This window comes from Anticarsia gemmatalis, chromosome 14 (assembly GCF_050436995.1).
Source record: "Anticarsia gemmatalis isolate Benzon Research Colony breed Stoneville strain chromosome 14, ilAntGemm2 primary, whole genome shotgun sequence".
NCBI classification, from domain to species: Eukaryota; Metazoa; Arthropoda; class Insecta; order Lepidoptera; family Erebidae; genus Anticarsia; species Anticarsia gemmatalis.
Window position 1 is genome coordinate 8,103,850 of NC_134758.1, and position 16,105 is coordinate 8,119,954.

A 16,105-nucleotide genomic window follows, 5' to 3' on the forward strand; every position below is an offset into this window, starting at 1 on the left:
TGAAGATAGTGGTAATGTTGTGGAAACATATTTTTGGCTTGCACTTGCGTCTGAGCTTTATTTATGCCTAATTAAGAAAATGTCGGGTGCCTGAATACTAGGGCTTCGTGTTATTCATACAGCTAATATAATATATGGTGGTGCGTACGCTTGTACTAGGATTTATTACGTTTTACGTAATATGTTGTTGATAAATAAATCAAAGTAAATTAGCATTTGACTAAAAATATTTATTAAAATTAAGTGTAATAAATAATTAAAATATACACTCATGAAATGAATACAAAACTACGTGCAGTCGTTGATATCTACTTATCTACCTATTTACTTACTTTAAATTTAGGTATAACGCTTACAATGTAATAAACATTTTTATTCAGATTGAATTGTAACGAGTATTTCAACGTTAATTTATTTTTACATTTCGAGACCCGATTGTTATAATAATTTTATTGTGTCCCTGTTTTATAAAACCCTATACTTAAAACATGTTAGTTTTTCCCTCGAAGATATTAAATGCGATCAAAAGGGAAGAGACAAAATATCACGCTTTCAGTGCACGACAAACCTTGTTAGATTGTACCCTTTTATACTGAAGGCTACTATTATTATGCCTTGAATTTGCAGGAAAAGAAAGGCTTATATGACCTTTCCTTCATTTAAAGGGTGCTTTTTCAAACGTGTCATGATACTTTTATTATTAGGTAGTTGTAAACATTTTACAAATGGTGACAATTGTAATTCGTATTAAACATCAAAAGTCTTATTGTTCACATATTTCTTATTGTCTACAGTATAAGATAATGATGGTTCTAAAGTAGGACGATGTTTGGTTAAGTTGTCGTTCTCGTAAGCCATGTTATAATATCCATGGGGTAAACTGTCCGTATTCTGCGATGTGTTTCTTCGGTGTTGCCTTTCATTGTTGATTTTCGGAGTCCTGGCTTTGTTTATTGCTTCGATTTGCTTGTCTAAGTCTGAATTGACTTGGAGATTCAGTGGTATGTAGTTGTCTTCAAGTCTGTTAACAAACAAATATTTAATTTAAGACAGGATTTGGAATTATTTAGTACTAATTCCTCAAAAAGTCAGTGTTCAAAGATAAGTATTTTACTCAACTTATGGCACGTGCGCATCGTAGGTGACCATTTAGGGCTTTCTGGGTATCGTTGCTATTTTAGGCATGACAAAGGTTGTTATTGGTTTTAATTCAATCAATTAAAAAGCTAAGGTGGCTTGAATACCTTTTATAAACATTGGGTTCATTGCTAACGAAAATATTTATTTAGTTTTTAAATGACTTACGATATCTTGTGACAATAGTCTTCAATATTCTGAGCTCTAAGTCTCTTGATGATGGATGGTCGCTTTCTAAATGCAATAGTTTCCCCATGAACTGAAGGAACACTTGAAGTATCTGAAGCTTTTTCTACGTCGCCTTCTTTAGCCCTTCTTTCTAGAGATTCTGTGCACCATTTACTGTAAGAAAATATTTTATGAGATAGCTCTTGCAATAAGTAATGCGACAGTTGGCAGTAAAATTATATTAGCTACAATTTATTATTATATGCATCTAAATGTACGGAGGAGCTCTTTTATTGCTGTTGAACTCATCAAGTGATAAGATGATTTCGGTACCTTTCGTAGTTCCATTGACTGGTCTATGCTTCATTTCATTGTTACACAATATTGTATTATTTCTTTCTTTTAACGAATATTGTAGTACCGTAGTAAGTTGATTCCCAACCTTTTCTTAGTCCGGGACCACTTTTATATTATTTTTATTGGCAGGGACCACTATGTTAGTATATTAAAGATAAAGTGTATTAATCATCCTGAAAATTTTTAAAGTCATTCGCGGACCACATTTTGACTTCGGCGGACCACTGGTGGTCCGCTGACCACCGGTTGGGAACCACTAATATAGACCAAAGCTACATTAGTACTCACGTGTAAGCTTCCCAGTCGAGTGGATTCTCTTTGTTCTGCTTCGTGGCGTTGAATCGACTTCTATTAGCTTTCCACCATGAGATGTCTCTCCTGTCTAAAGGACTGACTTCCTTTACCTGTACAGTGTTCATATTTATAAAAGTTATTTAAACAACCATAAAGTTAAATTGAGGGGTTCAATGATATAAAAGTATGTTAGTATAAAGAACGTTCTGTAAACATATTTTAACTCCCAAACCTAACAAAAATCTTTACATTCAAAGAATCGCTGTTTAGCTTGTCAAATCATTTGTTTAGTGTGGGCAATGCTACTTCATTGTACATAACCAAAGAATATAATGTTTACTCTGTTCTTATCAAGCGCACTATAGCCCAAAGATAGAATTAATGGATTCGGATGCGTTAATTTCTTTACCTTATAAACAGTAACCCCAGAGAGAAATATACAGACGATGTTGACAAGAGTGAGGCACAGCGAGGCGGTACCCATCAGCGCAAGTTCTGAGGGTTGAGTTATTAGCCAACGTTGTTCTGGCGACTTCAAGACCAGGCGGGTCAGTGACATTGCCCAGAGTAGACCCTGGAAACATAAAAATATAATTTTGAACATTTTCCGACACCGGATAGGAGTCGGTCCAATCTTTAGACTAAGAAGACTACGGAAACCATGGTTATAATATAAAAAATATATTTCGATGAATAGTTTGTAATGAACAACAAGTAAAGTCTGCATTCTGATAGAATTGGCAAAGTAACGTTAATAACGATGCGAAAACTGTTCATTGTAGTGTTCGTAGTCCATAACCAATATTGTACACCAATAACGCCTGTAGCTAAAATAAACCTAACAGCCTAACAGCCTACGCTAACAGTCTAGTAATTTTTATTACTCACTAGCTGACCCGCGCAACTTCGCTTGCGTCACATAAGAGAGAATGGGTCAGAAGTTTCCACGTTTTTATAACACTTTTTACTGTTACTCTGCTCCTATTGGTCGTAGCGTGATGATATATAATATGCCTTTTTTTCACGAAAAACATATCAAAATTATTTAAATATCTGCTAAAAAAAAAACAGTTGCCATGACAACGGAATTTTGTTATTTTAATGTCATTATAATATTGATTATTCGCGACTTAATTCGCCACCTGAATTTTCCCGGGAAATGCGTCATTTTCCCGGGGTAAAAAGTAGCCTATGTCCTTTCTCGGGTATCAAAATATCTCCATACCAAATTTCATGCAAATTGGTTCAGTAGTTTAGGCGTGATTGAGTAGCAGACAGACAGACAGACAGAGTTACTTTCGCATTTATAATATTATAGTATAATAGTATATAGTATATAGTATGGAGTATGGATTGTACTCAACATAAACACTAAGTTATTATTAAGTCGAACATTAGTACCTACAAATTCAGAAAAAACTATATAACTATGCCTACTTATTTACCGTGGGATAGTTTTCGATATCGGAAATGGTTAAAGTACTTCAAAACTGACAAACTCTTGTTAGAAAAGTAATTTTCCATCCGGAAATTCCTAGGGGAAACGTTATTTGTAGGAAAATTTCCAACGTTGTCGATCGTTACTTCTGATAAAATAGGGTTGTAATTATAGCCTTATGTCGGAAGCGTAGGTATTATTATATCAATATGAACTATTGTGTCCACATTTCGGTCCCTTTGAGTTATATTTATCCACTTATTTTGGTAGCATCGCTAGCATGAATAAAACCGTTTTGGTCGGAGCTGGCTGAAAATAATGTATTCTAATTTCGATATGATATTTTCATGGTGCTTGGGCGTTATTTATAACTAAGACGTATTTTCTTCGTTATGACGTCACGTATTCTTTACATAAGTTAATTCAAAGTTTACAGAGGTGAGAACAAACTAAAACTGGAAACTAAGATGTAGGATTTGTGGCGTCAAGTTTGAGAAAAAGATGAAGAGGTTGGTTGAATTGCACTGTACGATATGTGATATTTTTTATGTAAGTATGTATTTTACGTACCTACCTACAAAAATTTTATGAGATATACTTGAGAGATTGAGTAGGTACATACATTTTTTAGATCTTTTATAAAATTACTAACCGCATTAACAGCAGGAGGCAGCAGGGAGGCGGAGATGGCGACGCCGACGAGCGACGCCGTGTAGTCGCCGAGCACCGCCAGCGCGCACCCCGCGCCGCTCGGGATGGCCACCAGGATACCAATCCATAGAGAACGGTGGGCACATCTGTAGCATGTAAAGGGAACTATTAAGTAACAAATTATAAAAAAATATACAGCTACCTTATACATATATGTACACATTGAGTGAAATGGCTAAGTGTATACGCTTGCCCAATTTGCCTAAAATAAATTACTATTCAGTTTAACGCCATGTCGAGACTAAAAACGTAAGTTTCAAATATTCTATATAAATAGGTACTTAGATAGTAATTCACTTTGTATGTTTAAAGGTAACCTTACACATACATAATTTTAACTGCAGCAGTAATTTGGTCTATGCTTCTACTTATAATAAAGACAGCTCACTATAGCTAACATTCTTCCCAAACATCATCATCTTGTGATTTGGAAAAGGCTACCTATATTTGGGAAATCAGTAGCTGAACGTATAATATTGACGCTACCGTTATACTCCGTTTGCAGGTAATGAACTTATTCGTTGACTCACTTACGGTGACTCGGTCACGTTTCCCGTGAATTAGTGTGAAAATCTAATCATTGGGTAAAGGCCTAACTGACCTGAACGCGTCGTATAACTTTATAGTTAAAAGTAGGTGATAGGAATAGTCGCAACTATCGTATTAGGAAGTTATTTAAATAAAAAAGTATTTGAGAGAATCTAGCCTGCAATACGGTTTTTGTGTTAGTTTTTCTAGTTCCTGAAACCGAAGCAAGGTATAAATAACACTTAATATCGTTACTTCTTAATCATACAGATGAAACGATTCTCTTTTGCATCGACAATACAACCGCCGCGCCGCTTGCAATGGAAGAAAGAATTTATAAAAATCGTGACCACTTTACACTTAGCACCATTAGCGCTATAGACATAATAGATAATAATAATATACTACCTTGCTAGCATTTCATCAGTCGGCCAGTCCTCTATTACTCCATATCTCTCGTCCAGAGCGCATATCGTAAGTCCGACTAGAAATCCTACGACGAGAGACAGGAATAAACCGAGGAACTCATTTTTAACGCCCATCAGTTGAAGAGAGCGATCGCGAACTGCTGTGCCCAATGTCCCAGCTGTTATTGGACCCTGAAATGAACAAAATCTTATAAATATCACGTCTTTTGAAAGCTTTTGAGTCTGGGGTTAGGGGTAGGTACACTAATTGATATTTTTGGACATATCAGTCACAGGAAAAAATGCCTATCTTATTGATTCCGAGTCCCCTTCACTTCATTTCTATTTTTTTAGACCCGGGACCCAAAAATAGTAGGTTATAGAAAATGTTGTAGACAAAGCCTGTATGAATCGTTTTCTTCAGGAAACAACGAGAGCAATGAGAAGCTATTGTTTAGGTTTTATATCAGAGGGAGACCGACTGTTCAACGAGCGACACATAATTGTTTTTCAATTCCTTGAATCAGATGGGTTGGTAATAGTTGTAGTAGCTTTCAGTCGTCCTGGCGCCATTTAAAAGAGCTCGCAACGTGTTTATCTAACCGAGCTTTTATTCCGAAACATTACTTTCCGTCTATTGTACCTATTTTATGATTCCAATAAAGGAAAAAGGAAAACCATTACTGAAAAATACAATTTGTCGTATTTAATTAATGATCTTTATCTATTATTTTGCTGCAATAGAATTTATGGTTAAGGAGTGGCTCGTGTCGCGGTGATGGTGTGTATCGATTGGCGGCTTATTCAATATTGATTTTGTCACGTGGGAAAATTTTCGTGCTTATTGTTTTATTCCGTGTAGATAATTATTTGTATTGCGTGGCCAATATTGATATAGAGACCACAAAGTAAGATAAACAAACGTGAACGTTCGTACTTAAACTTTCATTATGCTCCTGTTCGCTTGCTCCCCTTGTTTAAGGACTTGAATAAGACAGTTCTTATTTAAGAGACCTACATTATCTAGTATTATCAAATTACATTTAAGTATAAGATCTTATATCTGACTAGCTGACCCGGCAGACGTTGTCTTGCCATAATTATAAAAAAACAATGTCACTTACGGGGTATGAAAAATAGATGTTGGCCGATTCTCATAGATACCGGTTAAGCACAAAAAAATTCATCAAAATCGGTCAAGCTGTTTCGAAGGAGTATGGCAACGAAAACTGTGATGCGAGAATTTGATATATTAGATAAATAGAACTAAAATAATAACAAGTTTAGGTACACTCACCATTAGCGGGGAAATAAGCATGCTAGCGACGAGTATAACTGTAGAGTTTTCTATAAGTCCGATGGCTGCTACGAAGGCAGCTACGAGTAGCATGAACACCCAGTCAAAGGTTAGGGCTCCATTAGCCTTGACATCGTGAAGGACTTGGGCAAGATTCGTACGAGCCCGCACTGATGATGAGAACCGAGACCATGCTGTGTTTGACCCGCTGGAAAGAAAGAAAGATTATTTAAAAAGTTCTTGCAAAAAATCTGTGATACTTCAGAACTTTCGTGTTGTTTTGCGTTGCTATGATAGTCGCTACTCTAGTTACTTTATGCTCTAAATAAGTAATGTATTTTATATCCAAAGGTGTATCAATGGTGTAATAAATAACAACACACTGCTCCGTTTATACTTATGGGCCTAGCAGAGCTAGGAAACTGGAAGCCTCTATATAACTTTGTCTACCTTTGAAACAAAGTTTTAAATCTCGTATTCAAAGTGTTGTTAGTTAGGACATGTTATTCCTCAGACAACAGGAGCCGCTATCTTTGTTTCCACTTGATTGCTTGGATTAATAATTGACCTAAGTGTCGCTAATCTGCCTTGTGGTACGTAAGAGCAATTACTCTGTGCGTGAGAGTTAAACGTTATCAATTGACGCGGATATCGGAGAAGACATAGTATAGTTGCGACACGGTGTGTTTCTTAAGACTTCCACGCTTTATCCGTGTAAGTAATTTGTTTGGATTAGATAATTACAACTTTACTTTCAAATAATTAATTACACTTTGTAAAAAAAACTCTCCAGTTGACTCTCTATGTGGAATTTACACGAATATGTCAAAAGCTACCAATAGCAAAGTCATGTCCTGCAAAAAACGTAATTTAATAAACGGAGATTAATAAAGTAGTTTTTAATCCTTATTGCATCGATCGTATAACGTGGCAAAATAGCAATTAAATCTAGGACGGGAACAGTCGGTTAATTGATAACACAATTGATAATTAATAGGATAATGTAATTAGCGTAACCTCTTTCTTTAATCTCGTGATTTCTTCTCCGAATCGATCTTTTTATAGTTCGAAAACCTTCAAGTAAAGACTGACCCACGGTTTCTGAGTTTATTTTCAATACCGTTTAAACCCATATAAAAACAGTTTGAACAGATAAACTACCGCTAAATGTGCCTCAGAAACCGGGCTTATGTCAATGAACAATGATATTGCAGGCAATAAAATAAGTAGTAATTTTTACATTACATTTTATTCAATACTGCTTAAAAAATACGTCACGTTTCGCGTCTACTTACGTATTAATGAAGTAAACTACTTAGTTTAAGTTATGTTTAATTTTTATTATACCCTGGTTATTCCCAAACGAACACGTGGTTAGCGTAAAATTTCTGTGTTTTCCTGCAAACATCAGTAGCTGTCGTTGAACTATAAAAGAGATTGATGGTAAATAAAACGAGCGCTATTGTTTCTTTCATTGTTCTGTAAACGAATTGCAATAAATAACAAATAAAGTTGTTTAACATTAATATACTTATCACGAGATGGTCACGAACAAAAGAGGATAATTCTATATTAATATTAATATTCTCAACGACTATTGCGCGATTATTTACATTCGGTAGGTACTGTTGAATGTAACTTATGACATTTGAAATGTACTTAATTTTTTTTTTGATGAACACGCTAACCAGATTATTTTCATACTAAACATTTCAATAGCTACTCAATTGTCGATAGCGATAGTGGAAAACATTTCCAAAAAAATGTACAGACTTAAAATCTAAATATACATAGGTAAGTATATGTAGCTCAAAGGTCGGTCTAGGTCGGAATGACATATCTAGTGATCTATCAATGCATAGCCTAAACCACTGGACGAATCGGGCTTAGATTTGGCATGCAGGTAGATGTTATGACGTAGGCATCCGCTAAGAAAGCATTTTGATCAATTCTTTCCCCAAGGGAATAAGATGGGCGATGAAAGTTAGTATGAAAAAATTGTCCTAAGTCACAAACTACGCGAACGAAGTCGCGGGCAAAAGCTTGTCTTTCATAGGATTATCTATTGGATGGTTGCAGGATGTGACTAATGTTGCTTTACTATTAGTTGAATGTCCAGTTAAAACCACTTAAATAATTAACGGGGTCGCAGTGTCAGTTGGCAATCTGTAGCGATTATCTCCTCCTGATCACTTGCATCAGCAAGGTCATGATCACTTGGTCATGGGTACATGCTGCTCACTTCTTGGATCTTGTGAATCATTCATTAAACTAGCTAATTATTGTCTAAAAATAGATGTTTCTTACACATAATTCCTGAGAGCGCAGTCTAGTATAGGGTATATCTCGTTGTATATTATGAAATGGAATGATATTGGTTACCGCTACTTAAGTAAGTGACAAGAATAGGCTATAAATTAATCACTTATTCAAATCCGTAAACTTCCTTCCTGGATGTAATTGCCTCTTTTATAATTGCAACGCCATTAGATATAAGGCATGCATAAAATAAGGAAAGATAGGAGTGAGAAAAAAAGGGTCGATATATAAAAAACTAAGTCAATATAATTGATGGGTAAAGTACGCACACGTTTCAGGGTTCAGTGACCTAAGTTTTTACCAAAGACAAATTACACTTATTGAATATTCAGTACCTTTCGTCGGCATATTGAGGTTCTGTGGCAGGCGGGAGACGGTCGTTGGACTTGTAATACAGGGCGCAGGGGAGCAGGCTGACTGATGACTGGTATCGTGATCCTATTCCGAATGTCCGCAAAACTTGTACAAGCTCCTCACTCAGATTGCCTGATTCCAGGGAGAAAATTACCTGAAATATACAGCTGTTTATTATTTCTGTGTATGGTAACACAACTCCTAAAACTAATGCAAAATTATAAAGGATTCGGTAAAAAAAGTAGCAACATTGGCAGAAACACATTATTTTATACTTATTAATGTTTATTTCCCTTATCTATGTCTAGGTTCAGCTTATTGACATAATAACAGCGAAAGCTAAATATGAAACTGTTATGTTTTACTAGTTTCGTTAAGAACAACAAGTTGCAAGTTTACGTTTAGTAATCGGCATAAATCTTACTTTGGATATGAATAGACGTATTAATAGTAGCTGCTCAAAGAGTTTGGCTATAAGGTCTATTGTGTCCTGTATGGCACAAAACAAAGCGTGTTTGAATGCCGGCCGCGTCATAATGTGCACTTATTGCGATTATGAGTGATGGTGTAGATTCATATCTGTTTAATAGGTCGTTCGCAGTGGGCGGACGCCGTCGTAATGTTTAAATGGAAGCCATTACACATACAAAACACTTCCGAAGTGCTGTCTTCATTTCGACAATGTTTTTAATGCCTCACTGGTCCAAATATTTTGTGAAACGATTACTGTTCCGCCCACATGTTGTTTAACCGAGACATGGAGTAATTTTCAGTTTATGTCGACGTTTTGTAATAGAATTTGGTCTAGGCTTTTTATTTATGTGTATAGAAATTAATCTTTATTTAACTATAGCTTAGAATTACGAGATAAAGAGGACGTGAGAATGCATTAGTTGGCATAATTAAAATTTATTTCATCTTGTTAATCCTACTTGAATAATCCATCATGCAATGAGTTTATGTAAAAATACATGTCAATCATTCTTCATCAAGCGATTCTAATAAAACGATGTTAATAAACAATTAAGTTCATAATTACCTGCCAGAAATTATCATCCTTCGTAGAATTCCACGCTGCGTTTTTGACGTCGAGCCGCGACACAATTTCCGACAAAATCTGAAGACAAAATGATAGATTAAATTTAGAAAGGGTTCAAAATATAGACTTGATAGCAGGGACCTTTTAGGATTATCGTTATGAAACATTTGACCTATTTGTGGGAACAATAATTGGGTGCCACGTGCCTGTCTATAAGAGACTATAGAGTTAAATATTTTCCCCGAGTGCCTGCGTCATTGTTTAGATATAATCAGGTCAATCGTCTTACGAATAATTGATACTGACTTTTATGTCTTCAGTTACCGATGTACGATAAAATTTCCCTTTGGGATATCCTGTTGTAAGTCTGAAGTGTATAATTGAAATATACGTGCTCATGAAGCCAAGTGTGTTTTCAGTCCCATGGTAAAAGAGTATCTAATTCTCGGCCATTTTACGATCCTTTCTAACAACAAATGTTATATTATCCTTCTTAATAAGTCGTACAACGGTTCAATTAAGGATTTCTATTGGAGAACATACACCGTACTCTATAATATATGTCTACTAAGTCTTTTCCTAACTAGCACTGCAGTCTTTTCAATTTAGATTATTTTCTAAGCTGATGTCGGAAGGTACTTATCTCAAAGAAAACGTGTTAATACCAGCGGGCTTATCACGTATCTCAGTTGACAGCTAGTATACGTCAAATCTATGGTCACTATTCAGTACATTACTGCTTTGACGTAACGTACTAATCACTATAATCTAAGGAAGAAAACAATGGACAGCATAGTGGCTTTCAAATGGCTGTCAACTGAGATACGTGATAGCCCCCCTGTTCGTACTACCCTTCTTAGAGAACTTGGTGTGACGTCAGAAAATATCCAATGTAGTTAATATATGTATTTTAGCAATAATTACGCACTGACATCGATTGACAGGCCGCATATCAGATAAATAAATAACTATTGTCTCTCCAACAAAAACAAAATACGGCCTGTTTTCTGTAATTCTAGCCTGCACGTATGTTATTTATGTATGAAGCAACGTACATTGTCCACGAGTCATAAAGAATAGTGATTACTTATTATTTCGTGTACAAATAAGGAAAATCTCACTCATTTGCGAGCGGGATGAATTTTCTGGCAGCATTCTGTTGGAAAAATATGTACCTAAATACGGTAGTGTATGTTGGTGACCTAGTTATTTAATATTTCATTTTAATTAATCTAGCGGCATGAAGAGCGTAGCGAGTTATCATTAGTGAGACTTGAAAATAATTTAAATATTATGAGAAGAATTTCATGGAATTCCCACTGCAACTTATGGCACATTGTACCAAGTGTACATTTATGCATTGTAAATTATCTTAACAATGCAGATGATATAGACCACATAGCATGCTACCGCTGAAAATTTTCATTAGACTATTAAATGATAATGGTTTTCACTATCGAAAATGATACAATTTATACTCAGTAACGACAAAAAAAAAGTTTCCATCTCAAAACCGAGCCCTGTGTAATCCGACCAAAACTTCCTAAAAGACACCACAGTGTTGATTAAATATTTAATTAGGTACTGCTTAAATGCAACATCCATTAACCACGGACTGACACTAAAATATTCTGACTTATCTTTAGGACACAGCAGCCTCGCATAAGACGAAAAGACCTTAACTAAATTAGCGAATACTTATTAGTCTCTATCATTTATTTAATTGTAACGAAGGAAAACCAAACGACTCATTACAATAATTAACACCTGTTGCGCTAAAAAGGTTGCTTCAAGATCAGGAAGAGATAGAGATGAGACCGACCTTGTTTGTTCGCATAAACAGCAATTAGCAATAAAATTAATTATTCATCTTCAATTACAAAAATAAATAACATTGGTAATGAAACTTCATATTCTTTCGAAGGCCTTTCGGTGATATCACAAATCGTAAAAGGGTTCGTAAATTAAACTAAGCATATCATCATATAACCAGAAGTCTTCACGGGTAACCATTTGATCCTGGGCAGCAGGCAATATTGAGGGTAGTTCTCAAGACAAATTTCACTAAATGACATGACATGGTCATTAATGACTTATAATTGTCAGTCACCTAATTGTCAATCAAAATAAACATTGTCGTATTGATTCTCATTTATTTTGTGTCAACTGTTTAGCACTTCACCCGTATACTCTATGTCGAGTTTAATCATCAATATAATCATATCTTCAGATATAGATTTCAGGTTCACTAGTTCACGAGGTGATAAACATTGCCACGAACACAAAGGCCATTATACTGCTCACAATTTTATGTTCAATATTTTCACTCGGACATTACCAAACATCAACATAATTGTTTTGCATTGTGTATTGTTTTGTCCAAATAGAACAATTGCTTCGAGTTAAATGCTCGGATATGCGACCGCAATTAAAATCGATAACGCATAACCGTTGACCTCTGGGATTTCTTCAACATTTCTATTCCAGGCTTTAATAAAGAAGGAAGGAAAAACGTCATGTGATATGAAATTAGCTCCACAATTATGTGATTATCTCAAGTTAAGAGTTTTCTTTTCCTAAAATGTCGTAATAATCAGTTGTAACGTCTTGATTGCTGGCACGCACCACGAGTGAAGAAAATCCTTAATCGGTGACGCTGATTGCAATTTCTCGTACGTTGTTATCTGTATATGTTACCTTGATACTATCATCTGTTTTTTATTACCTCACATTTCCTATTTCTACAGCAGGTCAGGAGTTTCTTTTTAAATTGAGGGCTGATAGATTAAAAAGCTGTTCACGCGTTATTTTAACAGCCAAAGGTTGTTTCTTTTTTTACTACGTGCATCGTTTCTCGAAAATCCATTATGGGAAGAAAAAATGTACCTATTGGTTGGTCTGAATGATAATAATCCGACTGAATCCGGTGAAGACTATGCCAGGTTTTTGTTAGGAATAGTGACTGCGTCAGAATCGTGTTTAATCAGCAGTCCAAGGCAGTATTGAGAAAAATGGCGTCATTTATAGATAGTCAAAGATTGTGGTAAATTAGAAGTAAGAAAAGTGTACCATTCAAAGTCAGAAACACAATATCAACAAAGATCGTATAAAAAGTAAAGTTTATGTGTCATATACTATAGTATTGTTAAACATTGTTTGTTTGCAGCATACGCGTATCATAGTAGCAAACAATGCGTATTGTTTGCAATTAACATTCATAGCAACGATTAGTTAGTAAGTTTAGATAAATAATATTGACCCGTTGATGTAGAATTGGATAGATCAAATGTAAAATGAACTATTGTCGAAAAATTTTTAATGGATTTATGGCCCGCCCCGTCTTCGCCCAGTTTAAACAGTTAATTTATAATAAATACCTTTAGTACGAATTTTACACAAATACCTTCTTCTTGAATCACCCTCTACGAAAAAAAATCACTTCGAAATATATATGCTTAGATCTTTAAAACTATATAGTTTTAAAGATCTAAGCATATATACATATATACAGACATAAGGACAGACGCGGTAAGCAACTTTGCTTTATACTATGTAGTGACGAAGTGATTAAAAAATAGCGTTAATCAGTTAGCTCTAAATAGGTTTGTAAAAGCCCTTAAAATCGTGACAATTCTCAATTAATAATTACTTTTTAATATCGTAATTAGATCATTAACAACGTTTTGATTTATTTCAATCTTTTAATTATAAGGAAAATGAGGATCAAAGAGATTTTCTCAGTATTATCTATTGTTTTCACTCAAACACTTCGAATCAGGTTAAAAGATTGTCTATTTGAATATTAGCCGTTTATTGCAGCTCTGCTTGCGTCAATTTTTACGCAGATTAAAGACGAAATATAAAAACCGGTCTAAAATATTTAAAAGAAAATTACCAAATGTAATTATAGTCCCACTGTTGGCTAAGGTTCTCCTCCCGGAATGACTAGGGATAGGCCTTGAGTCCACCACACTGGCCAAGTGCGATTTGGGAATTTTGCATTTCTTCCCTGCGTGGAAAGCATATGCTTAGACCAGTCGGTTATCACTGCTTACTTTCTGCTAATAGGATTAGAAGGATATATACCTACTCGTACATAAAATTACGCCTTTCTCCCTGTTGGTGGAGAGACCAGAGAACGCTTGGTACGAATCTAACAAACTGCCCTGGTTTCATTCATATAGCATTTAAATAAAATTTCGGCATTGAGGATAGTCATTCGACGTATATTACATTTATAGTCTGAATTACTCAAGGCCCTTATAGCGTGAAACAATGGGGTGATTAAGTGTTTATAGTGTCACTATTAATTATTCAACCCCTTCAAAACAGTAGGTAGCGCTTTTGGATTTTGGTGTAATGCCAAGGAACCTAATGTTTAGTCAACATGTCATTTCTATAGGTGACAAACTCATAAATCTTAGTGTAAAGTTAAGTTTATAGACGCTATAATATTTCTAAACATGTATTTATGTCACTTATCACTTTTCTGAAGCACTATTTAAAATGCACTCATTGAGTACCTGATCAAAGCAATGTACCTATTAACCAGCAACCAGTTTTTCCGAAACGGTCAATAAATTATAATATACAACTATTTCAAATACTTTGTTTCGTACAACTTACAAAATAAAGTATATTTTGAATTTAAATTTGAATCTAATGAATGAGTATAGGAAATCGGAGGAAATTCAGTTACAAATAGTTAAGTAAGTTACATTGATTGTAAATAAAGTTGAATATTTTCCAAAATACCAATTATTATTGTTTTCAATTTAATATCCTAATGCTATGGAATATAAACGTTTCCTTTGAATGACTCTACTTATATTTTTGTACAACGATTTAATGTGTATCATTCTCAAAGTGGAATCCCGCAGTAATAACAGTCTGTCGATGACAAGACATTATTTATGTTTGATTGTTACTGTCAACAATCTCATGATTATAGTTTATACAAGCATGTTGCTGTCATCATTTCCTAGTAAGTACTTTAATTTTTTGCTATCAAAATTCTGTAACTACCTGAGATAGTTTTAAAATAATATTACCTTATAGATACTGATAAAGAAAGGTTAAATTATTTACAATTTAATATTTGAATTAGCTAACAAACATTGGACGATCTATTTAAGTTAAAACAATACTCAAAACATATTGTTCTAATTTGTCCAATGGTTTTGGTGTTCGTAACGAGTTTGAGAACATTTGAACAATAAGAAAATGAGACATATTGTATTTGTTTCATTAATGAAAATATAAGTCCAACTTACAGTTTCAAGTGGGGTGTCACAACGGAAAGCTCCAAGAATGTCCACGCCGCGCACCGGCCGACTTATTTTCAGTTTGTTCTTTGGCTTTATCACTTGTTTTATCTCTTCCCAAGACGCTCTCATATAACTTTTGTGATCGCTCCCCAGTCCATCTGCTAGAGTAGTTTCACTATTGCACTTGTTCAACTCACTGTTCCTGTGTTGATGTAAACAATCTGTAGATCTACACTTTATAACTATATCCTCATCGTGGCCATACGACTCTATGGTCCTCGGTCCCGAATGTTTTAAATCGAATTCGTTTAAAGCTTTAGACGACTTATCAATTTTTTCTTTTTCGAAAATTAAATTTGGAAGGTTGTTTAGTCTTAATTTATTTTCGTATTCTTTTTTTGGTACGTTTACGATGAAAAGTATTCCAGCCATGATAACACGACAGCTGTAGATGGTTCAGTCACCGACACTGGTGGTACTAGTGCAGTGTACCGAGGAGTGCGCACGCGGTAGCGCTCGGCTGTGATCTACAGTAGTGTCGTGACAGAACAAACTAATTCAGCTATTCAGCTATCCATTGTTTTATTTGCTGTCGAAATGTCGCCTTTATGCGGCGGAAAATTACAAAATAATCAGCTTCCGTTCTTAGTTCAAGTCTTTCAAAACACTTGTTTGCTGCTTTGCAAATTATCGGCTTATGATTCTATTTAGATAAGGATGCTTAAATTGCCTGTGACATAATGCTTGAACAATATGTTTACATGTGTAAATGAATGTCTTGTTAATGGC

At 34.9% G+C, this 16,105-nt stretch overlaps 1 protein-coding gene across 1 annotated transcript; it reads right to left on the bottom strand.

Moving 5' to 3' along the window:
• Positions 1-263: 263 nt before the first annotated feature.
• LOC142978459 (uncharacterized) lies at positions 264-15,837 on the bottom strand. Its single transcript, XM_076122923.1, has 10 exons — positions 15,323-15,837; positions 10,050-10,127; positions 8,992-9,164; positions 6,338-6,545; positions 5,042-5,232; positions 4,047-4,191; positions 2,366-2,530; positions 1,951-2,066; positions 1,306-1,479; positions 264-1,021 (listed from the first exon to the last, which is right to left on the bottom strand). Exons 1-10 carry the CDS (start codon positions 15,746-15,748, stop codon positions 748-750), a joined length of 1,950 nt encoding a protein of 649 aa, XP_075979038.1. The 5' UTR covers positions 15,749-15,837; the 3' UTR covers positions 264-747.
• Between the last annotated feature and the right edge of the window lie 268 nt (positions 15,838-16,105).